At 42.1% G+C, this 25,864-nt stretch overlaps 1 protein-coding gene across 1 annotated transcript in view; it reads left to right on the forward strand.

Annotated features, from left to right (window-relative positions):
* LOC114430728 (protein FAM184A-like) overlaps window positions 1–25,457 on the forward strand; it is a gene marked incomplete at its 5' end in the record, with an annotated part of 73,185 nt that extends 47,728 nt beyond the window's left edge. The window contains 6 exon segments of the mRNA XM_028398693.1: window positions 2,322–2,506; window positions 4,768–4,914; window positions 9,123–9,240; window positions 10,367–10,471; window positions 13,039–13,298; window positions 25,283–25,457. Of these exon segments, the coding sequence (XP_028254494.1) occupies window positions 2,322–2,506; window positions 4,768–4,914; window positions 9,123–9,240; window positions 10,367–10,471; window positions 13,039–13,298; window positions 25,283–25,364 (897 nt within the window).
* Window positions 25,458–25,864: the final 407 nt, after the last annotated feature.

The raw sequence follows: 25,864 nt of genomic DNA on the forward strand, positions 1-25,864 counted from the left end.
GTTTTAGGCTGCGTAAGCGGGGGCATCTTATGTTCTATGGTCAATTCCTATATTTAGTCCAGAAAATCTTCCCTTTTTTTGTAGAATTCTTAGGAGCGCAATGGCAGCATTTATATCATCCCCTTGTGAATCTTGTTGATGTTCTGTAGTAAGGCCCTGTCACAGTGTAAGCCTTATCCAGGTGGACTAAGAAAACAGAGGCCTTATTAACCTGCAGGTACGCCTCACTGATTCTGAGACTTGGACTCGGATTATTTGGCTTTCTGGTTAGAAGTGGACAACCCGAAACCTCTGCAGATTTGGCAGATCATCTCTTGAATCTGCTTCTCATGCCAGCTTACTTTGTGTCAAATGTTAGTATACTGTAGACCAACTTCCAGGGCCCTTATCCTGCCTGGTGACACCCTCTATCCAGGTTTAACCCAAATATCACAAAAACAGAATAATCTGTGCCCAAAAAACATTTTTATGCGGCAAAATGAATCAATCAAAGGTAGGTACTCATACTCTGGTCGATGGGTAGAGCACAGTACCAAGTTTAATGGTAAATGGTCTGTACTTATGTAGCACTTATCCACGTACTCAGGCACTGAGAGTGCTTCACACTGCTTCACATTTACCCCTTTCATGCACACATGTGTCTTGCCCAAGGACACATTGTCAGCCCACAGCCGCCCTATGGCCGAGGACGCCCTACGGCCGAGGACGCCCTATGGCCACATATGGTTGCTAATGTCCTTAATTATGAATATTTGAGTACCTTATTTATTTTTCAAGGATAAGAAAATGAAAATAAAGAAGGACTGGCAAATGTTCTTTTTTTATTTGACACTCCTAGCCTGTTACTTTAGAGATGTTTGGTCTCCATTCATTCATTTATTCATCCATTCATTTGATGTTACCTCCTTCTTGATAAAGTCAGATGTTTGCTGATCTTACCAGTAAAATGATCAAATTACAGATTATTCATCCCCTAAATTTATGGACATCAATCACATCAAGTTTAGATGCTAAGGGGAGATGCCGTTAATATATGCAAACTAATGGCTTTCGGACGTGTAAACACAGCTCTTGGCATAAATTGTTGTGAGGACAATTTAAATGGGATATTTGCAGGGAGATGACTCATTAGCGGACAATGGCTCAAAGACGTTTAATAGAATTCTGATGGAGCTAAGTGGCGCTCACGTGGGAGTCTTCAGATTACATCTTGCTTCCTTGTTCAGGTCTCTAATCATAACGCGCGGTTTTGGCACACGAGGCACCCCATCATCAACTTGGCAGTTTTCAGGTTCATGTTAATCGCTTGTAATAGCAGTATAATTTAAGTCCGAAAAATATCAACAAGACATTAGCAGGTGTCGGTTTTTATCAAAGAATATTATGCGTCTATAAGAGTGGTGCTGGGTTGTATTACTGCAGCAGGACCGATGAGGTTCTCTGCAGGTGGTGGTGAAGTTCTTCTGCTTTCTTGTACTCTACAGATGTTGAGTTATAAATAAATATTCACGTTCTTATACAGTTGATATATACATTATATCATTATACATTAAAAAAATTATACATGTTTGATCAAATTATATTTATGATCAATTATTTACTTCTTTATACTTTCATTGCATGCTCCATTTTATTAATGGTGTATGTCATTTATGTCTGTTTACCTGTCTGTCTGTGTCTGTGTCTGTTTACAGTGTTCACATCAAATTACTTTGATTTTTAATGTTTTCTTTTTATATTATTTCTACCGTTAGAGGTATATGTTATGTCTATTCTATTCTATTCTATTCTATTCTATTCTATTCTATTCTATTCTATTCTATTCTATTACCAGCTTGGTGCAAAATTATATTTTTGAAGCTTATCATCAAAAAGAACTCTATGTTCATGGTAATGCTGTAAATTATATTGAAAATGTCCTTTAACATCTTTCCACTCTCATTTACATAGATAAATCATTTTCAGATAGAATGCCAGTGGCTTGATTTGCACTATAAAGCTGAGGCTTCTATGCTTGGCATCCACCCAAAGAACAAGGTTCCCGTATCTCTGATTCTGATTCTGATAGTCAAACACGGTGGTGGCAGTATAATGCTTTGGGAATCTTGTCAGGTTGGAAGGAAATGAATGAATCAGCAGCAAAACTGGGTCTTAGTTGTCGTTTTCTCTTTCACCATAACAACCACCTGCAGCATACATCTATTCCAGTGAACAACTACCCCCAGTTTATCATCACAAATTCTGTCAAATTGCTCTCACATGGGGAAAAATACCTTATCTTCTCACACAACATCTTTGTTTTGTTCCCCCTCCTGTTGTAGGAGCGTGAGCTGCTGGGCCGTATCTCCGAGCTACAGGAGGAGGTGTCCAGAAGGAAGAACCACATTGCTCAGCTGGACCACCAGATCCACACACTCAATGAGAACATAAGCACTCTGACTAAAGAGCTGGAGCTGAAGGGCAAAGAGGTGCTGAAGATCCGCAGCGAGGCCAATCAGCAGATCCGGTACACCCTATAATCTTTAATCTTTCAAAAGTGATCAAACTGACATTTTCCTTTGACTGTTTTTTTTCTAGCTTCTTCTGTACCCTGCTAACTGTTGCTTTGCTAGCTCAGTTAGTAAAGCATGAGACGCTTAATTGCAGAGTCATGGGTTCAAGCGTTTCACTATGCATTTCATTATGTACAACTGTATATGTGACAAAATGATTTGATCTTCTTACACTTTTTACATGCAAAAAAAAAAAAACAGAAGCTAACGGTTTATCTTTATTGTTGCCTTGGCAACCAAACAGCTGAATATTAGACAACATGTAAGTAGTCTGTGATGTGGTGCTGTCTCAAGTTGAGTAAGGAGTCAATGTCTTGCTTTTCACCCAGACAATGCCACACCAATGCTAATCTTTGTTAGCGAGCTAGCTTTCATCAATCTTAGTCAATTAGGGTCAATTAACTCCATTAAATCCCATATTCCGTGATCAGACGAGGTGTTCTGTGTAATACATGTGTTGATGGCTAATTACTCCCACTGCTTAACCAGAATGTTAAGCATGTTATGTCTGTAGCTTTCAGTGACATCGGTCTTTTTTAATCATACTGCGCTTTTGTTCAAACACCGAGCTTTGACGTCAAATGTGATATTTATAAATATTTCCCATAATGGCATCCCATTATCAGTGACATTTCAAGAGAGCTGTGACATCTACAGCCCCCTTTCTTTTACACACAGACACAGTCAGAGGCCTTGTCATCATGTTGCTGAATTTGCCTTCACTGATTACACTTGGATGACGATAGTTTGTGCAAGCCCCACGCTTCCCGATGAAAATACACAAAGATGAAAGGAGCAAAGCGAAAGTGTCTCTCCATCCATGTCAGGATCCCATTGATTAGAAGACAGAAAGGTTATTTCGGGTGAAAAGCAAAATAGAATCTATCATCATGTTGTCCCCTGCGGAATCTTATGAATATTTGAACATTCTGTGTGGTTAACGTGCTCCTCGTTAGAATCAATCACGCTGTATTTCATGTGTTTGATGTGCTGCCTTGTCCGCCGGTGTACAGTACTTCTGTCTCTCTGCTGGCAGGCCCATGCGCAGCACATTCCCTCCCCTGTTACGTAACATCACTGTCTGAATCCTGGTCACAGGGATAAAAATAGGCTAATAAATAAATAAAGAGGAAGCAGCCAGAGATAAGATGTGTGCCCCCTCAGGGGGGGAAGGCTGGCCCACTCAGAATGAGAGGCAGACAGACATCAATGTTTCCCCTTCATCATCATCCTCTCTATTTGCCTTTCTTTCCCCCTCCTCATTTCATCGCCATCGCCTGTTTCTCCATCATCTTCTTCCTATTAATTCCTGTAATCCTTCAAATACAACGCATTCGATAAGATGAATAATTCATTCCACACATTTCTGGACATGTGTTTGCATTCATATGTGACGTCATATAAATACCACTTACGTCATCCTACATTTGTGTTTTTTGTGCATTATGTGTGTCATAGCGTCTAAATCTGAATCAATAACAATAATAATTCCGTTCTTTGTATGTTTCCATGCATTTAGAATGCAGTCCATGCATCAGTCTCCCTTTCCTAATCTCGGCACTGAGAAGAAGCACCTCATTTTGCTTCTCCTGAGAGACGTACAGAGAGGAAGCAGGTCCTGATTAAGTCTTAAACCAGGATGTTGTGCATACGCAATTAAATTAAATGGTGGTCATAATGTCATACTCTATGAGTGCATGTACAATTAGCTTGAAATGAAAAAGAAGATATTCTGTATTGCTACCATTTGACATGCAACTAGCTGTACTAAGGTCCCTTCTATGATGTCCCTTCAACTCAGCACAACTGCCCACCTGCCTCAGCTCCACCTGAGTTCCACCTCTTTGGAGTTTAGAAGGACTGTGATGCTGCCAACATAGTGATGGTTGGACGCTCAAAACAGCTCTTCAGAGAAACCTAGCTGTCTCAGAGATCAGCGTAGTTGGCCCCTGTAAACACTGCAGGCCTTGTCCCAGTTAAGGGGATGCGTTTGTAGAGCGATGGCATCACTGGAGCACAATTAGGTTGTCCTATTTTGAAGGCTTCTTTTAACGTGGCTGACATTATTAGATGGTCATTTTGTCAATGGTCCGATGTGAGATGACATGGGTCATCTTGGCATGGCTTGTAGAACTGGACCCGTGTAACCCATTCTACCATAGGGTAGGGTAGGGTTCTTCGATTTCCTCTGCTGACTGCTCTCCTATTTCTGCAGTGGTCACGAACAGGAGCTGACAAAGAGGCACGAGAGGGAACTCACCGAGCTGAGCACCGCCCACAGCAGAGAGACGCAGAACATGGTGTCAGACTTTAACAAAGCACAGGAAGTGCTCAAAGACAAGATCTCCGCCCTGCAGATACTGTAAGTACATAACGTGCCGTCCTATAGCACAACATTTCTATTGTTCTGTAACCCACATCCACTCGAGTCAACCACAGGAAAGGTGATGTCCAGTATGAGAAAGAAGGGGGTGGAACTGGCTCATATCCAATCATTTACAGCAAACAACTGGTCCAGGGCCTGATTCTGTATGCAGGAGGCAACACACCAATCCATGTGTGGAATCAATTTAATAACAATGACGAACGTTTTTCAGACAACTGATTCCAACTTAATGAAAGATTAATATTAAAAATGGATCTGTGTGTCTGAAACTGTGCTGTCAAAACAAACAATGCAAAACTGTCCGACATGACTTGAGGAGATCCACTTGTCTCTTCATTAAAATCTGATGTGAGCCCTAGTCTAAATGAAACCAAAATGACAACATGTGGTGAATACTAAGTACCTCCATGATTCAGTATCTTGTAGATCCACCTTTAGCAGCAGTAAGTTGAAGTAATGGTTTCCTGTATGACTTTATCAGTCTCTTGTGCGTCTTGAATTTCGGTCCATTGTACTTCACAACATTGATTCAGTTCATTGAGGTTTGTGAACATTCACTTATGTTCAGATGACTTAAGGCCAGTTGGGTTGAGGTCTGAACTTTTACCAGACCATTCCAAAACCTTGAGTCATATTTCAGTCATTCCGATGTAGATCAGCTGCTATGATTTGGATCATTGTCCTGTTGTATGACCCAATTTCCACCAAGCTTCAACTGTCAGACAGATGGACTCACATTTGTCTCTAGAATGCTCTGGTATACAGAGGAGTTCATGGTCCACTCAACAACTGCAAGGTGTCCAGGTCCTATGGCCAAACCATCATCCCCCCACCACCGTGCTGGACAGTGTGTATGAGATGTTTCATGCTGTGTTTGGTGTCCAGCAGACATGGTGGTGATCATTAAGACCAAACTACTCCACTTTGGTCTCATGTGTCCATAGGACATTGTTCCACAAGTGTTGTTCTTTGTTCAGATGCAGTTTTCTGAACCTCAGTCGTGAAGTGGTGCTAACTTTTGAACATGACCATAGGTGCTACAGGGCCAGAGAAAGCAGACGGAAGAGGCTGTGTGGTTCTCTGTGCCAAAGAAGTCATAAAATTTTAACACCCAGAATGCACTGGGCTTACTTTGTCAGCATGTTGAGAATTATGAGAGTAAGATTTAGTCCCAAAAACACCATCTAATACCAAAACACTGTCACCGTGGCTCTCACTCTGTTCTACATCAATTTCCGGCTGCTAGCTTTGGTTGTTTTTTCTTGTTTCATTTGGGGATCATGATGATCTAAATGATATTAGCTGCTGTGCCTGCCATTGTTGGCCTTATCAACCCTGACATACTTGCATTTCCAATAGCTTTATATCTTCATAGCTTCAGTAGCTGCAATTTTTTTTATGATAGTCTGATGACCGTGAGATGATTGCGCCTGATGAATTTATTGTTTAGGCAGAAATGCAATGTGAGCCATGCAGTTTAGCAGCTGTAGGGGTAATGCCATGGTGATATATGGGGTCATCAGGGAATAATTTCCCATCAGACACAAAAACAGCTTAATTTAAACATTCTGTTCACATTGGTGTCTTAAAATGCTACATTTAAGTGAGTGAAATCACACAAACTGTATTAGCATCTGTACATTTCTCATCTGAAGACCTTGCAGATCAGCAAGAAATGATTCTATGACTCTAGGTAGTGTTTTATTTTTTTATTTCCTGCAGATGAAGAGGGAGGTCTGTTATATTGATGAGGTTTGGTCAGATGCATCTGTAGACAGAGAGAGAGAGAGAGAGAGAGGGGAAAAAAAAAGAAAGAAAACCTAAACAGATCGAAGTGAGTTGAAAGGTAATTCCTTGCTGGTGGGCAGCAGCTCATGCCAAAGCGCAGAGGAAATGGACTGAGGCAGATCTCAGGAGAGCGAGACTCAAAAGAGAAAAAAAAAACAGGGGTGAGAGGAAAAGATGCAGAGAGAGCCAGCTTCCTCCTCTCAGCTGACCTCCTTTTACTGCATTCAGCTGAGAGCACAGCGCCACCTGCTGGGCCTTTGACAAACGGTGTTGTCTCCAACAGATGCTGTAATGAAGTGAAGTGAAGTTACACACTTTCGTTTTGACCAAATTTGCATCCTCACTCTCCCTAAAGATGCATTTCTGGGTCTCTTGTCAGAGTTGATCCACTGTCTCTCATCTAATTAACTACATCTTAACAAGTCTTCCTACCTAATTAATCACTACTGTGATGACAGCTTCGCCCTCCCTCTTTATCCCTACCCCCCACCTGTTTGTGAATATTGAACTATTTTTGTCCCAGTGTTGCTCGATCCTCTGGGACTTCAAAATTTCACATCTGGAAAAAACATAATTACATTCAACACTTATAGAACACATCAGCGGCTTAAATATATTTAACCGCAAGTAACCATAGCAACAAAATGTCTCCAGTTTGCTTCTCAATAGCAGAAGTTCATGATGAAGTAGTTAGAGTAACCCACTAAACCTTATGTCCCAGTCACCATTAATTCATCCTTTGGTCTTTTTAGGCATGTACACCCTTGTGCGTCTTCCTTCTGACGGATCATAATCTGTAGGACTTCTGCAGGATTTATTTCAGGGTTAGAAAAAAAGTTAGACTATGTTCCTGCAGAGGAACATAGTCTAACATCGCTGCAGCAGTATGAGAGTATGAGAGAAATTTTTTAAGAGAGGACCAGAAGGTAGTGATAGATAACAGGAACGTTCTCTTGACCATCAGTCATTGTCAGCTTCAGTAATATTATATTCCAACACCTCTGACTCTTAAGTCATCACCTTATCACAGACTCCACCCATACCAGAAATGAACAACTTCCTGCTGACATTTCAGCGCAGCATCTCCTCCGGTGTTTTTTATTTTTTTTTATCAGCTTAACCATGCAGTGGAGTCCCCCCCACCCCTGCAGCTTGTGTTGAAGAAAATCGGCTTGATGGTTTCCGTATAAATCAAAGAAACAGCAGGTGCGTTTTTTGCTCAAGCCCTGGAAATATTCTGTCCGTGTGATCTGAAAGCCAAAAAATATGATGGAGCCACGGGTGACACTGTGTCACTGACACTCCAGCTGGGTGTGACAGAGGGTCTTCCTGCTCACTGAAGGGTTGCTGATGCTGCTGCACTCAGCCGAAAAATAGTTGGACACCGAACATTTGGCCTCAGTGTGCTCCTGCTCAGAGAAAACTGCAGTTCAACCACAAAGATACATACACTGAACACCAGCTGGAACAACACACCGGCCTCTGTGGGACCAACTTTGCAGCTGCACAAGGGAAAAAGGCATTTGAGGAGTTTACATAGCAAAAAACTCTTCTCCTTGATATTAGTTAAAGTTTTTCTCTCTGGCATAAAAACAAAGAAGTCAGTTTACACAACAGTTGGATTGATACAGTCATGTATCATAAAAGACTGTTTTTTTTTCATTTAACTGCCTGCTGTCCTGCACTTGTGTCCGCCTTCCACCCTCAAACCCTGACAAACACAGCATGAAACACCTCATACACACTGTCAAGCACGGTGGCAGAGGGATGATGGTTTGTGCTTGTTTTAAACCATTACTTTGAGCTAATGGTGCCAGATGGTGTTTTTATCACATATATTACAGTTCTCTGAAAACCATTGATTGATTTTAAAAGTTCTTGTAGAAGATCTGTGCATCTGTTTGTTTTTTATTTATTTATTATAGAGAGGACAATTAGTGTTTATTGATAAGAAGCTAATATAGAAGGAAAGCTTATGACTCGCTCATCTGCACACTTTTAATTCTTGACATGCAATACAAAGTGGAAGATCAAATATAGCGATCGATGCGCTCCATCCTGCCTGTATAATACTGCTATTCATCATTTTCTTTTAACCCCAATTATAACCCCAAACCAATTACAGGAAGTTGCCTGAGTGCCTTCAAATATGACAGACTATCAAAATAGATTTCAAAATAAAATACACTTAGGGGAAAATCAGCATCCTCTTGACATCCTCTACATGATCAATCCCTGTCTCTACCTCTATTAAGAATGCATGCATACGCAGGGAACTATACACACAATTCTGATGGTTAGTTGTAAAAATATAATTTGTCTGAATAGTGGCCTTTTATTTTTGTTCAGAATATTGATGGTTTTGATTGATGTTTTATCTGCTCACTTGCCTGCAGTCTGGAAGGAACAGAGGAGAAGTTTAGGAACCGAGAGAGCCGCCCTGAGGATCTGCAGATCATCGCTGAGCTGAAGGACATGGTCTCCGAAAGAGAATCTCTGGTCAAGAAACTGGTGGTAGGTGGCAAACGAGGAGGTAATACCCATACCCAAAGCTATTAAAGTATTTTGTGGTAGTTGGTAGGCAGGTGTAGTAGCATTTCATTTACACAACTTTCCAAAATGCTAAGTTATGTCATTTTATTTGTCTTTTGTTCGAACATTAAAAAAAATACAATCTTTGGGTTGGTACTACAAAGTTGCATCACAAATACTGCAGATTTTAAGCTACAGGAGAGAGGAGGGAAATGGTAGGTGGCACCCAAGATGGTTAGAAATCTTCCTTGAATAACTGTAGAGACCACAGAACTATCTTCCTCCATATTGCCCTCTGCATGACTCCTTCCTCCCTCTCTGTAATCTCCTTCCTCGCTGCCTGTCTTTCATTAAGGTCTCTGCAGAGGTCCTCTGGAGTCCGCTGACTTGGGATTTCTTTGTTCTTTATAAGTTTCACTTTTACAGTGTGCTCACTCATACCTGACAATGGCCTGAGATGTTTGGCGTCTTATAAGGTTAGGGGTTAGGGGGTATAAGTATGGAAAACAATGACTTAGACAGGACCCAAGGTACAACCAAGTGGAACACCATATTTGTTGAATGAGGATCATTTAAGGCCAGTAGAATATGGATGAAGTAAGATAGGCAAGGACAACAAAATTTCCAAATTTGTTGTAATATACTCCTTGTGAATGCGACTGAACAACTCGGCTTTACAGTGTGCTGCTGTGGCCATTATGGTTTATGAATAATTCAGATTCAGTCTACACAATTTACAAGGTTAATTGAAGGGCTGAATCTGAGCCTGATCTGGATTTGTTCATCAGATAGATATCCCATTTTTCAAACTTGGTATCTGGATATCTGTTAGAAAATACATAGTTGTACACATCAGTTGTACACATTTCTTCGCACACTTGTCCGTTGCACTTCTAGAGCCCATAGAGTGGAATGGGGGTGGGGCTATTGGGTAACACAAAGAGACTAAATCCAGGTGGGAAGATGAAGCTTATTGTCAGAATTCTTTTTTTTTTTTTAAGTATGTGTTCGTTAGCCGTGATAGAACTCACTGAACAAATTACATTTTTTGTCATCATCCACGGACTCACAGGCGGGCCATTAAGCTAACGCGATTTTCTCCTCTCAGGACGACAAGAAGTTCTACCAGCTGGAACTGGTCAACAGAGAGACCAATTTCAACAAAGTGTTCAACGCCAGTCCTAATGTAGGAGTCATCAACCCACTCATTAAGGTAAGGCCCTAAATGTCCGGTATCACACCACACACACACACAGGGGCACTATCTATGATAAGCCTGTCCCTGTTGTTTTACTGCATATAGCAAAGACGATATCCACTCCACGTCATTTCATATACATTTGTGCTGATCAACCAGGACGATTGATGGGGGTTGTTCCAATCGCCCTCTACACAAGAAAATCTGCTGTAGGGAATAAATGTGTTTTATAGCAAAGGACAGGATTACTACGTTCCCATAAAAACAGCAAAGTTTATAGAAGATGATAAAGGGACGATGGAAAAATCCATTATTGGACAGAAGTTGTCCAGGCCAGAGAGCAGCATGACTGAAAAGAACATTGGTGTTTGTATTTTCTTGTTTTCTGTATTCTTGTTTTTTTATAAGTCATTTTTATAAGCATGTCCCTGGTATCACCAAAATGGCGTATGAATAACAGATAAAATTCATTAAAACAAAAGGTTATCGCAAGTGAAAGCAAAACAGTTAGTGGCGTGTATAGTTGCAGTTGGGCGAACCTAAGACTACACCGTACCACCCTACCCAACCTTCTGCCTTATACGAACCTTCATTGCTTTGTCATTCCATGAGCGCATGGGGTGTGAGGTGACGTCAGCTGATTTTTAACCAGTGTTTTGTCATTTGTGGCCAAACAACAGTGTGAAATAACACACCAGTAGCCTAACATTTGAGTCCATTCATGCAAAATAGGGTCAAAGTGACATGCGGACGCTTCAACTGGATGTTATTTATACGCCATGGCATGATATCACGTTCGATGGACTATGTTCTATGTATTAAGGTAACGGTCTTGTGAATTCAGAGCACTCATAGTGCATCAGAGTAAGGAAACCTCTAATGCCGGGTATACACTGTACGATTTTTTGGGCTGTCCTGGACAAAAGACGACCATTGTACTGAAGGATCGTGGAGATATCTTTGGTCGTGGCTCTGAAACTGTCTTAGAGACAGGTTCAATGATGGCCAGTGTCAGTGTCTTGTGACTAAAGGCAACCTGAGATAAAATACTAGCGGTATCAGAAATTTAGGATGACTGTTTCACAGTGTGACAGCTTCTACGTCCACGTCCTCCTTGCATGTTGGCGTACGTCGTAACCTGTGACGTAAATGGTCATTGTACAATCTGTACGCATCGCTATTCAAGCAGCACCCCAATTATCAAGACACACAGGCCAATAGACGCAGCCTTTTTCTGTTCTACCAGTACCAATAGACGCAGAATAAACTGCCATCATCAGACTAGTGTCAACAAAAGACATGTGCAGTGGAGTAGGTACACTCCAAAGCTGGATACGTTCGGACCTATTTTCAAATTTACTATCACACATGTGTGTCCACGCTCAATCCAGCTTAACCTGGCTTCTTTGTTGTCCTCCAAACTGCTAGGTGGCACCTCGTAAAATTCAGAGTCCGTTCAGGCCATGCTAGGACAGTTGTGATACGTGTTGATACGTCGTGTCTTCTTTTGTTTTTTTTCTCCTGTGTCGTTCGTTCTTTCGTTTTTTTTCCAGGTTCTAAAAGCAATTTATTTCTTTGTAGCCCTGTCGAAAATAAACTCTGGGCAATGCTGTCGTATTTCGGGTTGTTTACACACAGCTTTTGTACGCGACCTAAGTATGACGTTGCTAGCAAATGCGGCTAGCGAATCCTGTGAATGCCTGGTGCCTCAAAAACTATAAAAATGTGTTCGGTATGCTTCGAATATTAATATTCAATTCTGATCGGTCATTTGTTGCATTTTTTTTAGTGTATAAGTTGCAGATCAGTTTGAAGGTTTTGATGAAGAACTGACTGGCTCGCCCTTTCAACTAGATTAGATTACAACAAGGAACTTTTGCTTCTTCCTTCTAGCATAAAATAATCCATTTCCATAGCTGGTTGAATTATGTAACATTACTCTTGTTTCCAGCAAGGAAGCTAGTTCAGGAGATATTTTTTCTCCAGCTCACCTGGTTGTGATGTTTCATGTGTGTTTTGTTTCCATTGCATGATCAATATTAAACTGTTGACTCCATCTCAGGTTCTATAACTTCCATTTTTTTTTTTTCTTGCTGTAAATTTTTATTTACGTTTTTATGTGTGTATGTGGATGTGTATGTGGACCGGTCCTCCTAACTGTCTTCTCCTCCAGCTTTCCCTTTGCTTTCCAAGCCATTTGTTATAGCGTTAGAGATGTTTCCTGCTTCGACACATCTCCTCCTCTTCCTCCTCCTCCTCCTCCTCTCATCTGAACTTTCATTTCTGCTCAGAGCGACTGTTGCTTTAAGACTGAGTGTGAGGCCAGTCTTCAGATGATCGATCCATTCACTGCTGCTTCAATCAGCATTTTTTAAATATGATCAAGTCAGCTGCCGCTCTTTCCTGTCTCCCATCGGCTGGACTGTTTCGACCGAAAGCCCCCCCCCATTCCTCCCCTAGTTTTCCATTCCTTCTCATTTTTATTTCTTTGTTTTTTAAACCTCCTTCTTGCTCCCCTTTTTTTCACCCCCCACCCTCTCCCCCCATGCCCTCCCCTTTCCTTTGTGTGTTTTCTTGTGTAGCAAAAGAAAAAGAATGAGAAAACAGCAGCCAGCAGATTCGGCAGCTCTCCTAATCTCAGGGCTCGGGAGACAGCAGGTTTGAGCCTGAACGTGGTGGGTCAAGGGAGTGGGCAGCCTCCACAGCCACCACCACCCCCACCCCCAACCCCGCCCAGCCGCCTAGAACCCATCCCCAACTCCCCCCTTCACCACCTTGAGCTCAACTCCAACAAACCTCTTGCCCCGCCGACCCCTCCCACCGAACCCAAGAAATTCATGAGGTGAGACCTTTCTTAGCCCCCGGCAGCTCATGTCAGTCATTTAATCATCCAATCACAGGGCCTCGGTTTAAAGTGCGGGTTCTTACATTTGATTGGACTGAGTCAAACCTGCACTCATCCCTACCCCTTTTAGTTTTTGACTTCACAATGGTGGCAGATTCACATAGATTTAAATGACTATGGCTATTTAAGGCTTAGCAAGCAAGGTCGCTAACCCTAAAACTAACCTGCAATGAACAATCAAAATTTTGTGTCTGTTTAAAAGCACAAAAACAAAACAAGTGTGAAGTTTTAGCCATTTAAAATAATTATTTAAAGGGCTAAACTATTTGTATACTTATATATTTACTTCTACTTAATCCAAATACGCCGGAGGTTGCAGGCAGCTCGCAATCACACTGTGCAACCTGCCTGTTACTCACCATAAAGATGGACATTTTAACATGGAGTTGTATGGGGGAGATTGACTCACTGCAGATTCGTTCGACACAGGCGTTGGCTTAACTTCTTAGCCTTGGAAGTTGCCGCTTGGTCATTGCACCCAGAGTTAATAAAGAATATTGCATTGATAACGCTAGCATCCTCGCAAGATGACGTGGAAAATATAGACAAAAAACATATCGTATTTTTGTACACGTCTAGTAAAAAAAAAAAGTAATATCATGATTGTCCACTAGGGGCTTTGGCTTCAAAAGCAAGAAATAAACAGCCCGGTACACAAAAGTTAGCATTCAAGCTCCAACATCTTTGCCCATATTCGGATTAGCTATAGGAGCTAGTCATATGTAACTGTAACAGATGCAGTCTTCCAGCACTTGTGTAATCCAGGAATATGATCTTAGTATAGCTGGGGGCCCCTCTGGGTGTCAGGGTGAAAAGGGGGTTTGGCAAGTCCTGGCTCCTCAGTTTCAGTCAATGCTGATGAACAAATGTGATAAATATATTTTTATATATATGGAGGGATAACATAAACACAAAGAGAAGTCCCATGTGCTTCAATAAATGGCCTTGGAATGCAAAAAAAGGGGCATGTCTATTTTATTTTTCATGACTGAACGTGTTGTCCTGCATGCTGACACTTTTGTTTTTCTGTTCAGGAAGTTATACAACTTGTTCATATGTGGCTTTTTTGTTGTTTGTTGTCATTGTTGCATTGTGCCATTTTTGTGATTCTTCATCCTCCTCTTCATGGGAATTTTAAGCATGTTGCACTTTAAACTTGACTCCAAGAGGGTTTTGTAAATAAACTTAATGAGTTTATAATGAAGTAGATATTGTCTTTTGCTATCATGGCCTGTCCTTCCTCCCCCTCTCTGTGTGTGGTGCTGGTGGCAGCTTTCATTGCTGTTTTAAATGCTGCGCTTGTTTCATGATGAAGTGTGCGCGCGATGATGAATTATGCAACGTGCTTCTCACATTAAAACATGCAGTTGCATGCCAGCAAAACGTGTAAAAAAAAGCATTGGTGTTCAGGTCGATAGCATGCGTGTGAGCGGGTATTACTCTCCATACTGCTGCATGTGTGTTTTTTTTCCTGCTGTTACTATGGGACCAACACTTTGTTACGCTTGTTACAAAATGCCACACAACACATTATAACATTACGTTTGATGGGAATCTTAAGAGCAGCAGCAACACGCTCTCACACACAACAAAGTGAAGCCGTAAGAGTATGAGGTCAGATATTATAGATCCACTCTGATGCCGCCGTGCACTCTTTGTTCTTAACAAGCAGACAAAATAATCTGCTCTGATTGGTCAGTTACAGACATCAATCAAATGGTGGTTACATTTTTAAGGCGATGAAAATGACCTGTGTTTACATAGCTACGTGCCGTCCTGAGTCTGTGTGAATTAGTGCCCCGTTAACACGTGGAGTAAGTCAATCCAGCTAGAGTGGGATTGAATCCGGATAGCCCTTAAACTGGATACGTTCAGACCTATTAACCGAGTGTCTTTGTTGCCCTCCAAACCGCTAGGTGGCATCTCGTAAAATTCAGAGTCCGTTCAGGTCGCGCTAAGATCGCGTGCACGGATTTGCGATATATCCGGATTCTCGTTGTTCAGACTCAGGAAAAAAAACAAAAAACGATACGAATATATCCAGATATCCCCCGTTCACACTGGGGAAATCAATCCGGCTAGAGCGAGATTCGGGCCGTATCTGGATATATCCTGATAATTTGAGTGTGAACACTGCGAATCCGGCTATATCCAGCTTGATTTCAATCCACCTTTTGGAGGTGGATCTAGCTGGATTGGCTCAGGTCTGAATGCAAATGCAGCCAGCGAATCCGGCTAGCGACGTGATACTTCGGGTTCACGCGGACAGTGTCGGGGTCGTGTACAAAAGCCGTATGTAAACAACCGTCGAACTACGACAGCTTTGCCCGAGTTTATTTTCCAGAGGGCTACAAAGGAATACACTGCTTTTTAAACTGAAAAAAAAACAGAACGAGCGACACAGGACAAAAAAAACGTGAAGCGTGCACGCACTCGGTCCTGACGTGGCCTGAACGGACTCTGTATTTTACAAGGTGCCACCTAGTGGTTTGGAGGACAACAAACAAGCCGGATTGAGTGTGGACACGCGTGTGTGATAGCCAGATTTGAAAATAGGTCTGAATGTATCCAGCTTAAAGACTATCTGGATTCAATCCTACTTTAGCTGGACTGACTTTCTCCAGTGTGAACGGGGCCTTAGAGCACAAGGTCGCACAATAATTCACCCTTAACAGGTGCCTGTGGCTCGACAAAGGTGATCAAGGCGCATCGGTGTGCTTCAAGAAGGACGAGCAGAAGGACTTTCCAGATGGTTATTTGTAACATCTGGCATGTCAGTTAGACTTGCTAGCCACAAATTGAGCAAAGAAACTTGAAGATGGGAGAAGTTCATGTTGTGTGAAGTAATGATCCAGCTTTCTTTTTATACTCTCATCAACTATATAGTATGGACAGTTAAGAGGAAATGAAACACTGACTGTATTTAGCATAATATAAAAGATGCATCATCTGTCTAGAGAGTTAATTAACACTGTCAGTGAACATGTACAGCGCCATCTTGTCCTTTGTTGGTACGGTGAGTCAACAGCGTGTTTTTAAAAACACATCCCAGCCACATTAGCGCCTGTTCACACAGAGGTCACTAATGGTAGCATTGTGGCTAATTGGAGGGTTGTGTGTCAATGAACCAATCAGCACATAAGACACAAAGCATGACAGCGAAAGATCTTTTAACTAGTTGTTGACTCCAACAATCAGTGGCATGAATCCCCCATGTCTGTGATTTGCCTTTAAATGCAGGTGTAAAGAGAGGCCATCATCATAAACGGACAGACTTCCCTTCCTTCCCTCTGATCCTCTCTCTTATCTCCTGGCCCTTTTTTTTCCCTCTGACCTTGATTCATCGTTTCATCTTTTTGCCAATTTCCTCTCATGTCCTCTCCGTCATATTTTCCTGCCCTGCACCTCCTCTCGCATTTTCATTCCACCAGACGACGACTCCTGTACTTTATTTCCCCTTACTTGTTCCAGAGATGTGTGCAGAAGCATCCAAAGATCTTTTTTTTTTTTTTACAGATTATTCATGTCAAACTGGATTTTAACACTTTTTAGTAAAGCAGGATTAACCCTTTCCACCACATAAGTCTATTTTTAAGGCCTCGATTTGAAAATAACATCCCCGAAATGAATGGAGTTTATCTCAGCAGCCACTAGGTGTATTTGAATACTGTTGGTGTCATAATAATAAAGGGGACACCTGGGATGGTTTTTAAGGTACACCGTGGTACATTTGCTGTATCAACAAGTTTTATGCGTTTGACTTTCCCCCTCTTATAAGACCGACTCAGCTGTTCTGCATTTGCTAAGGAAAGCAGGTCAATGGCACAGCATCGGACTTGTTGCTACAGGCGTCTGACTCAGTCAGCCGATTAGCTGAATTAGCAGCGGTGGGATGGTAACAGGTTAACAGGTCAACGGCACACAGACCCGTTTTTTTTCTTACCGGCCTTCCTAAATGCTAACAGCTGAATGAGTCAGACAGCCAGTAGACCAGAGGGAGCAGAGCGGACTTGTTGGTCTTGCACACACTGTACACAATTATCTCTACAAAAGTCTAGCATCGCAATTAACAACGTATGAAAGTGGACAACGTTTCACTGGTTGTGTCGCTTTTAGCTCGGTAGCTCCACACCAACTAACCCGATGATGTCATTGTCTCCACTAGGACAGGATGGCACTTTAATATGTCAGTAACCCATTTTTTTACTAAGCTAACCTACAGTCAATGTTTTATGTTCCTCTTTAAAAATGACACCCTACATAAACATTTAATACATTGATCAGTCTGAACTGGGACTATCTACAGTATAAACACAATTCATTAGCCTGAGCAAACATAAGGGAATCTTTTGGGAAGCAATTGACCTCCTTAACAAAAAAATAACCCTCCGAATTATAAATATTACCCTGGGGCCTGTTTTTTTTTCTACAAGTAGCCAATTAAAGAGGCAGAACTGGCTCCTCTGGGTGTTTATTTTTGATGCATAGTAGCTAATTAGTGTAAACTTTGGGGGACAATATGTTTTCTGTGTCATTAACATGAGTCAGGAAACAACTGCAGCTTTATCAATTGTCGGGGTTAAAATCCCCTTGTTTCCTTCTGATCACCCCCTGAATTAGTTTGTAAGGAAGGAGCGGATAAATTCTGGTCTCAAAATTATAATTTATTAAACAATGAGGCAAATTCTGAGTCGCAGAGCTCTGGGTTGTTGCACACACAGAACCAAACAAGAACAACACAAGAACAGGACAACCAACAAGAACAAACAACCACACAGCAACAACGAACAATGCAACAACAACTGGACATGGAATTCACACATTGATATACCCCATGGGCGTTCCTGCCTGCCGGCCCACAGGGGCATCTACCGCCCCCCTGCAGACCCTGGTTCATACAGCAACTAGACCATTAGTGTTTACTGCCAAATAAGGTAAAACTTCAATTCCTCAAATCTCATAGGTTGTGAGTCCGATCTGGGGGTGACCATAAAACTGGGTACTCAGGAGAAAAACACATTCCTTTAGAATCTGGCTTTTATCAGGTCAAAGGTGCTGCTGTCCTTAGTCTGAATTTATGACCATCTCGTACCAACCGGAGCTCTCTCCAGAGAGCAGAAAAACAACTGATCTCATCTGCCACAGCCTGAACTGCAAAAAACAACGTTATATGACATACTATGAAATTACTTATTAATACATTCAGTATCCGCAAATTACTTTGATTTTCTATAAAATTTCCTAACACATAAACACATAAACACATCACATTATTAAGCGATAAACACATATAAACATGAATACTTATATATCTGAACACACTGCATGTTAACACCATGCAGAATAAATTCTTTCACCCAATAATTCCCTCTTTTGAGCTCTTATAAGAGCTCACAACAAATCTTCCTCGTCGTCACCTGGCACGGGCACCTCTGCTGCCAGCAGAGGCATCTGATATGAAGGAGAATGAAAACCTGAATCCTGCTTTTCAATTGCTGACACAATTAACCTGTAACCTAAACAGTGCACACAGGGAATATAACAACAACAACCACATATAGTCAAAATACCCAAGAATGCTGCAAAAAAAAGTGATTAGTGACATACCATACTACCACCTTCCAGGGTCCCAGCACCCTAATCAGCCAGTCGTCCAGGGGGTTATCTATCCCTGAGTGCTCATGCAACGTACTGGAAAGAGTTCTCAAACCTTCTAAAGCTTTAGTGACCTTACCGTCGGGAGCAGTGTTATTGGGAATGAAAGTACAACACATTTCATCAAACATAGCACATACACCTCCTTTCTCTGCCAATAACATATCCAAAAACATCCAGTTCTGTACTGAAATCAAATCCCCATGCATCGTCTGGATATAATGGGGCAGGTTCAGTGTACAGGTGGGGCCTCGCTGATGCACAGGCAACACAATCTGACATATTTTGCTCCCTCACCTGTTTTACCATCCGAGCCAAATATTATCATCCTCATAACCAGTAGATAACGCTAATACATCGAACGGGGTGAGCTTATGGACTACAATGTCGGGTTTGGAGTCCCAACATTGGCCAGGCACTCCGGAAGATTTAACATAAGGGTTGTGGTCCAGGCCAGTAATTGATAACATAATGGGATTCTGCGTGCAGCTCCAATCTCTTTGTATATGGAAATACCCACTGAACAAGATCCGCCCGCCTGAGGTGGTTTTAGCTTTTTTAGGTGCCCAATTTGTGTGCTGCCACCCCAATCCACAAACATAGACGCCATACTGTCTCCACGACACATTATGTCCCCCGCAGTTGATTACTGCGCACAAATCAAAGATAAAAGAGAACTCTGAACCCTTATAGTAGTCTAACTCTATACCTCCCCTGTTTCTCACACATGCATCTCCTCCTGTCCCTGGTGCTCTCCTCACCCTGCGTGTGCTGGGCCCTGGATTTGATATACCATTGGATCCTGGAAAACTGACAAAATAATTATGTACACACAAAAATAAAGTCAAAGATACACTAACTACAGACATGAAAACACAAGCTCCCAACACCCTCCAGTTACCCCACAGTCCCATCTTGTCAGCCGGAGTCTTCTTGACACAGGAACTAGAACCTCTGCTCCTGAAACTTTAGACCTTCCTCTCGACAGCTGACCTTACTGATGACTGTGGTTCGTTTCCTGGTGGGGTGATGCGCTTAACTTCGCCTATCACCCTTAGTTGGAGTGATGCGCTTAACTTCGCCTATCACTCTTAGTCCCACGCTGATCCTGATGATTGCTCATGTATGTGTATTCACCGTCTCATCCTCTTCAACCAAGTAGGGTAGACTACCTACTGGTCACACTCTTGGTTTCAGGGGATTATTCTGCCCCTTTTATTTTATCCTCCTCCTGCTCCTTCTAATGTCGGCCAGCGTCCATCCTGGCTCCAGTGATACCAGGTGTCTCCTTTCCCTTTCAGCCGCACAGCATGGGATGTCCTCTCTACCACCTGATATGGTCCCGTCCACCTAGGCTCCAACCACTTTCTCTTTATCGCCTTCAGGAGGACCCACTCAGCTGTGTGTGGCTTCTTTTGGACTCTCCATCTCTCCTTTCTCCTTTAATACAAATACTAACACCAAAGCTTTAAATTCATTATATTATGGTTTATATTAATACCATACTGCATACTTCTTCAGTCTCAGCCGGCCAGCTGGTCCAGGAAACTGTCGACCTGTAAGAAGCTCATGGGGTGTACATTATATGGCGTTATTAACAGAACATCAATACAATAGATAATACTTGAACCCATATAAATTTGGTCTGTGCACAGATTTTAGCCAATTTTTGTTTTAGGTTGTAGTTTCATCCTTTCCACTTTTCCCTGTGACTGTGGGTGATACACTGCACCATACCTATGTTTTAGGCCTAAAGTCTGCTCCACCTTTTCCAGGTCTACTCTTAAAATGAGATCCATTCTGGGAATCCATGCTGTGGAATGTAATAGTTATTCAAACAGTTTATTGTCCGGTTTAAAACTCAAATACATTAATACCTGTCTCACCCTCTTTTTTCTGAAACAGAACACCATTCACAACTCCACCTGTTTCAGAAACATCAAGATATAAAGGAACTAAGTGATCTAGGAGAACCAGATCATTATGGAAGTTGAGACAATGAAAGAGACAAGAGTACAGGAGGCACAAAACCTACATCAGTAAATGATGAAGACCAGATGTTATGTGGTAGTGTGGCTAACATCTCCTGAGCCTTATTATGCCTCTACTGTATGAATGGCAACCTAATAAGCTTTAAAGGATGAAGAATTCTAAACACCTATCCTCTGTGCCTATTCATTAGAAATAGCTTTACATTTCCTAACCATGGAGCTTAATTCTATAATATTATGTGTGGTACAATGACTAAGCAAACAAGTGGCACACTATCATCTGCCATTTTGAGCCATTTAAAACTGTTCTGGTGTTAACTATACGTCAGCAGCTACTCCCTCCTCAGTCACAAACAATTTATCTGCTGTGATGGACCAATGTAGTCCCTCTCATTAGGAGGTAGAACCTCTCCTGATAGAAGAGATCCTCACACCTGTCATAGAAGAGAATAACCTACAGGGATCAGTGGACAGCCTATAGGGTCAGAAAGACATTATCCAGGGTTTCCACAGCTGGAATAGACTGAGGAGACCGCCCCCTTAAAGAGACTCAGGTAAAAACGAATCCAGCAGATATCTTCACAAGACATCTGTATCATAGTGGTTCTCATCAGCCACTGTCCAGTAAGAAAAGTCACTATTAATCCATCTGGGGAGCACATAAGGGAGGTTCCAGTTTTGATCAACAAGTCTCTGCCCATCAAATTCACTGGTGATGAGCTGGAGCAAATGAAACAATGTCTGTGGTGCTGATAACACAGTTTCACAAGTTCTGTGAATGGCAAAGGTTTCCCAAAAGAAGCCAACCGATGAAATGATGTGAGATGCCGGTGTGATCTTTGACAGCCATTTCCCTGGGGAGGATACCAGGGAGCCCCTTGTGGTCACTGACGGGGCTGCTTGTAGTGACAGTCTCTTTCCCAGTGGCCAGGTTTTCCACAATAGAAGCAGCCACCTCCACTCAAACCGCTGTATCCACCCTTTCCATGCCCCCCTCCCCCACGGCCACCCTCTTTTCCCCTCCAGTTACTTCCTCTATGATATTGACCCCACCCACCTTGATAGTGGGGGCGGGTGACCCAAGATGGGGTTAAATACATATCAAGATTTCCCACAACTGGGGACTGTGGCTGAGGTGGGGGAGCAGGCTGAGGCTGAACCACCCTCTGTGATGCAGGGGTGTATTTCTTCATTTTCCTCTGATATGCTGCTTCCTTTCTAGCTTGAGCTAACTGCAGCTTTAATAATTGTGTCTGCAGCCCTTTCATCTCCATGGTCTCTGTGTCTGTGTGTAGATTCATATGGTGTACAACATGTCTCTCCCAAGCAATAGAGTCACTTCCTGGTAAATCAGGGTCATTTTTCTGGGCCTGCTGAAGCAACAGGGGAAGCCCCTCCTCTGTTGCCTGTCTGTACCAGTGCTGCTGGGCACCAGGTTGACTAGAGTTCACTCCTATCTGTCTGTTGCTCGCCCCCTCCCATCAGGGACAGTCATGATGGGGTACATCCCAGGAAGTGGGGTCTGAGGCGAAGCAGAAGCTACAGCAGAGGCTGGTGAATAGGCAGGCGGTATCTCCGCCCCCTGAGTTCCCTCGCTCTCTACTTCCTGTTTGATGTCAGTGGTACTACCAGGCTTCTCACAATCATCATCTATGCAGCACAGATATGCCTGATATAGAATCTTACGTCTCTCCTCATCAGCCTGCACTGCCTCCTTCAACTCAACTGTCTCTAACACTAATAATCTAATAATCTCCTCCTTTCTCTCTCTCTCTAGTTTAACTCTATTCTCCACTGTTGCAATCACACTTTTTAGTGGCTTTTTATCATCTCCTTTCACTCCCTGCTCTGTCATTGCTGTACACACTGCTGCTTCCATCTTAGCTGCAGCCTTCTGTTGTCCCTCTGGTCCTGCCTGTCCGCAGCAATGGCTCAACATCTTACTCATCTGTTCATCAATTGTCTTCCACGTAGACATGATTACCACTCACCAAATCCTTCTTGCGTACCTGCTGTATGTTAAAATGTACCTTCTATATGTGCCTTCTCCTATCCCTCATTGTGAATCTGGCAACAGAGTCACACACCTTCACTTAAACACACTTTCACACACACACACACACAGACACTCATTCAACCTGCAACACACACACTTAGGCCTACACACACACACTCACTTCTCCGACGGCATGGAGTAAACACCTTTCCTCGACGGCACGAGGTCAAAACAATTAAACACAATTTTCAATACATAAAACACAACTTAAACAATAGGCTATATATTTTCTTCTCTTTTCTCTTTTCTCTTTTCTCGTGATCCTTTTTTTTGTCTTTATTATTTTGTGATCACTGTGACACTTTTCCTCTGTGTGACCCTTTTTTTTTATTTTTTAAGCTTTAGGCGGTCATCACTGTCGTTTCAGGGGTCATCAAATCCCACGGGCTTTCAACCGAGCTTTATCTATATTTGCGTCCAAATATAGCGGGGGATGCCACTCCCAATGACATAACGCTCATTCACGTTATTGTATTAACCCTTTTTTTATTCTTTTTATTTTTAATTGGTTAATATCTCTCTCAGTGTCACTTTTCCTTTTTCTCTTTTACTTCATCTCATTTTCTCTTTTACTTCATCTCATTTTCTCTTTTACTTCATCTCATTTTACTTCACTTATTAAGACTTACAATCTGCCTCTTACAATTTGAACTCTAAAACACCGTACCCATCCCAGTGACTACTTAATTTAGATTGTCCAATGTGCAGAATTTTGATTAAACAGGTATCTGCTTACCTTGTTATTATTGGCCAGCCAGTAGTCACTCCGTCAGGCAAGATGTCATTTGACCCACACTCCTTCGAGTCCCTGTTCGGGCGCCAAATTGTCGGGGTTAAAATCCCCTTGTTTCCTTCTGATCACCCCCTGAATTAGTTTGTAAGGAAGGAGCGGATAAATTCTGGTCTCAAAATTATAATTTATTAAACAATGAGGCAAATTCTGAGTCGCAGAGCTCTGGGTTGTTGCACACACAGAACCAAACAAGAACAACACAAGAACAGGACAACCAACAAGAACAAACAACCACACAGCAACAACGAACAATGCAACAACAACTGGACATGGAATTCACACATTGATATACCCCATGGGCGTTCCTGCCTGCCGGCCCACAGGGGCATCTACCGCCCCCCTGCAGACCCTGGTTCATACAGCAACTAGACCATTAGTGTTTACTGCCAAATAAGGTAAAACTTCAATTCCTCAAATCTCATAGGTTGTGAGTCCGATCTGGGGGTGACCATAAAACTGGGTACTCAGGAGAAAAACACATTCCTTTAGAATCTGGCTTTTATCAGGTCAAAGGTGCTGCTGTCCTTAGTCTGAATTTATGACCATCTCGTACCAACCGGAGCTCTCTCCAGAGAGCAGAAAAACAACTGATCTCATCTGCCACAGCCTGAACTGCAAAAAACAACGTTATATGACATACTATGAAATTACTTATTAATACATTCAGTATCCGCAAATTACTTTGATTTTCTATAAAATTTCCTAACACATAAACACATAAACACATCACATTATTAAGCGATAAACACATATAAACATGAATACTTATATATCTGAACACACTGCATGTTAACACCATGCAGAATAAATTCTTTCACCCAATACTGGTTATATTCATAACGAGGTGTAGGACGTTTACAGAAAGACATTCGTCATGCTGAAGTCCTCTTTCAGTACGCCGATGGTCGGGCTGCAACACATGCTTGTAATCACATAGGCTCTGCTGCCACCTTGTGGACAGAAAAGTGAGTTACACCAGCACAAGGAGAGTTAACACATGACAACATGCGGTGTGAGGAATGAGGAAAAATAAGTCAAATTTAAAAAAAACATAGCAGCAGGTGCAGTTCTGAGGAAAGCTGAGGACACTTAACCCTACGTTGCACCACTGGTGTGTGAATGTGTGTGTGCTTGTGTGCACAAAAGGGGTTAATGTGAAGTATGAAGCACTTTGAGTACCCGAGTGTTTTTTTGTTTTTCCTAGTCATAGCACAACAAACATGAGCTGAAAAACATCAATCAACACCTAAGTAGACTGCAGTTCGCTTCATAGCCACAGGTGTCACTATAAACAAAACACATATGTGTGCTTCACATTGTACTGACTGTCGAGGCAGCCATGTTTCAGACATGAGTGAAATTGATTTGTGTGTTTAACTTGTTGTGTTGTGCTGGTTGTCGCCCCTCCACCCCACCCCCACCGAAGCCCTCCTGAAACAAAGGACTCCACCATGGACTCCCCAGATGCTCAGCGCCAGGAGCTGTTCGCCCAGTACTTTTCCTTTTGATCGACCACCAACAAAAACCTGCAAAACACGAAAGGATTCAGCATGTCAACCAAACTTTGAAAAAGAAAAATGTAAAAAAAAAAAAAAAAAAAACTGAAAAAAAAATCAAACTATTTGTTATTTATTGTCATTGATAGCTTTTTTGGGGGGAGGGGGAGGGATCAGTTCACCTTTAGCTTCAGTTTTAGCTGCACCTTTGTGGTGGCCCGGATTTCATTATATTCTGGCGGACGTGTCAAAAGAATTTGATGTCATTCACTTTTCATGAGCTGGCTGAGCTGACGGTGAATCGATCCTGATCTTCATCATCACTCCGATCTTAAATTTGATTGTTTGAATTCTCTCTCTCTCTGATTGTTTCACTGTGAACGAGTTTTTTCTCTTAGTACAGTGACGATGATCCATCAGTATGTTCGATGTTTGTTTCATTTTTTTTTTTTTACCTAACATTTTTTTGCAGTTTCTCGGAATTAAGAAAATAAAATGAGTGGTGCGTTATC

This window comes from Parambassis ranga, unplaced genomic scaffold (genome assembly GCF_900634625.1).
Source record: "Parambassis ranga unplaced genomic scaffold, fParRan2.1 scaffold_27_arrow_ctg1, whole genome shotgun sequence".
Lineage (NCBI taxonomy): Eukaryota > Metazoa > Chordata > Actinopteri > Ambassidae > Parambassis > Parambassis ranga.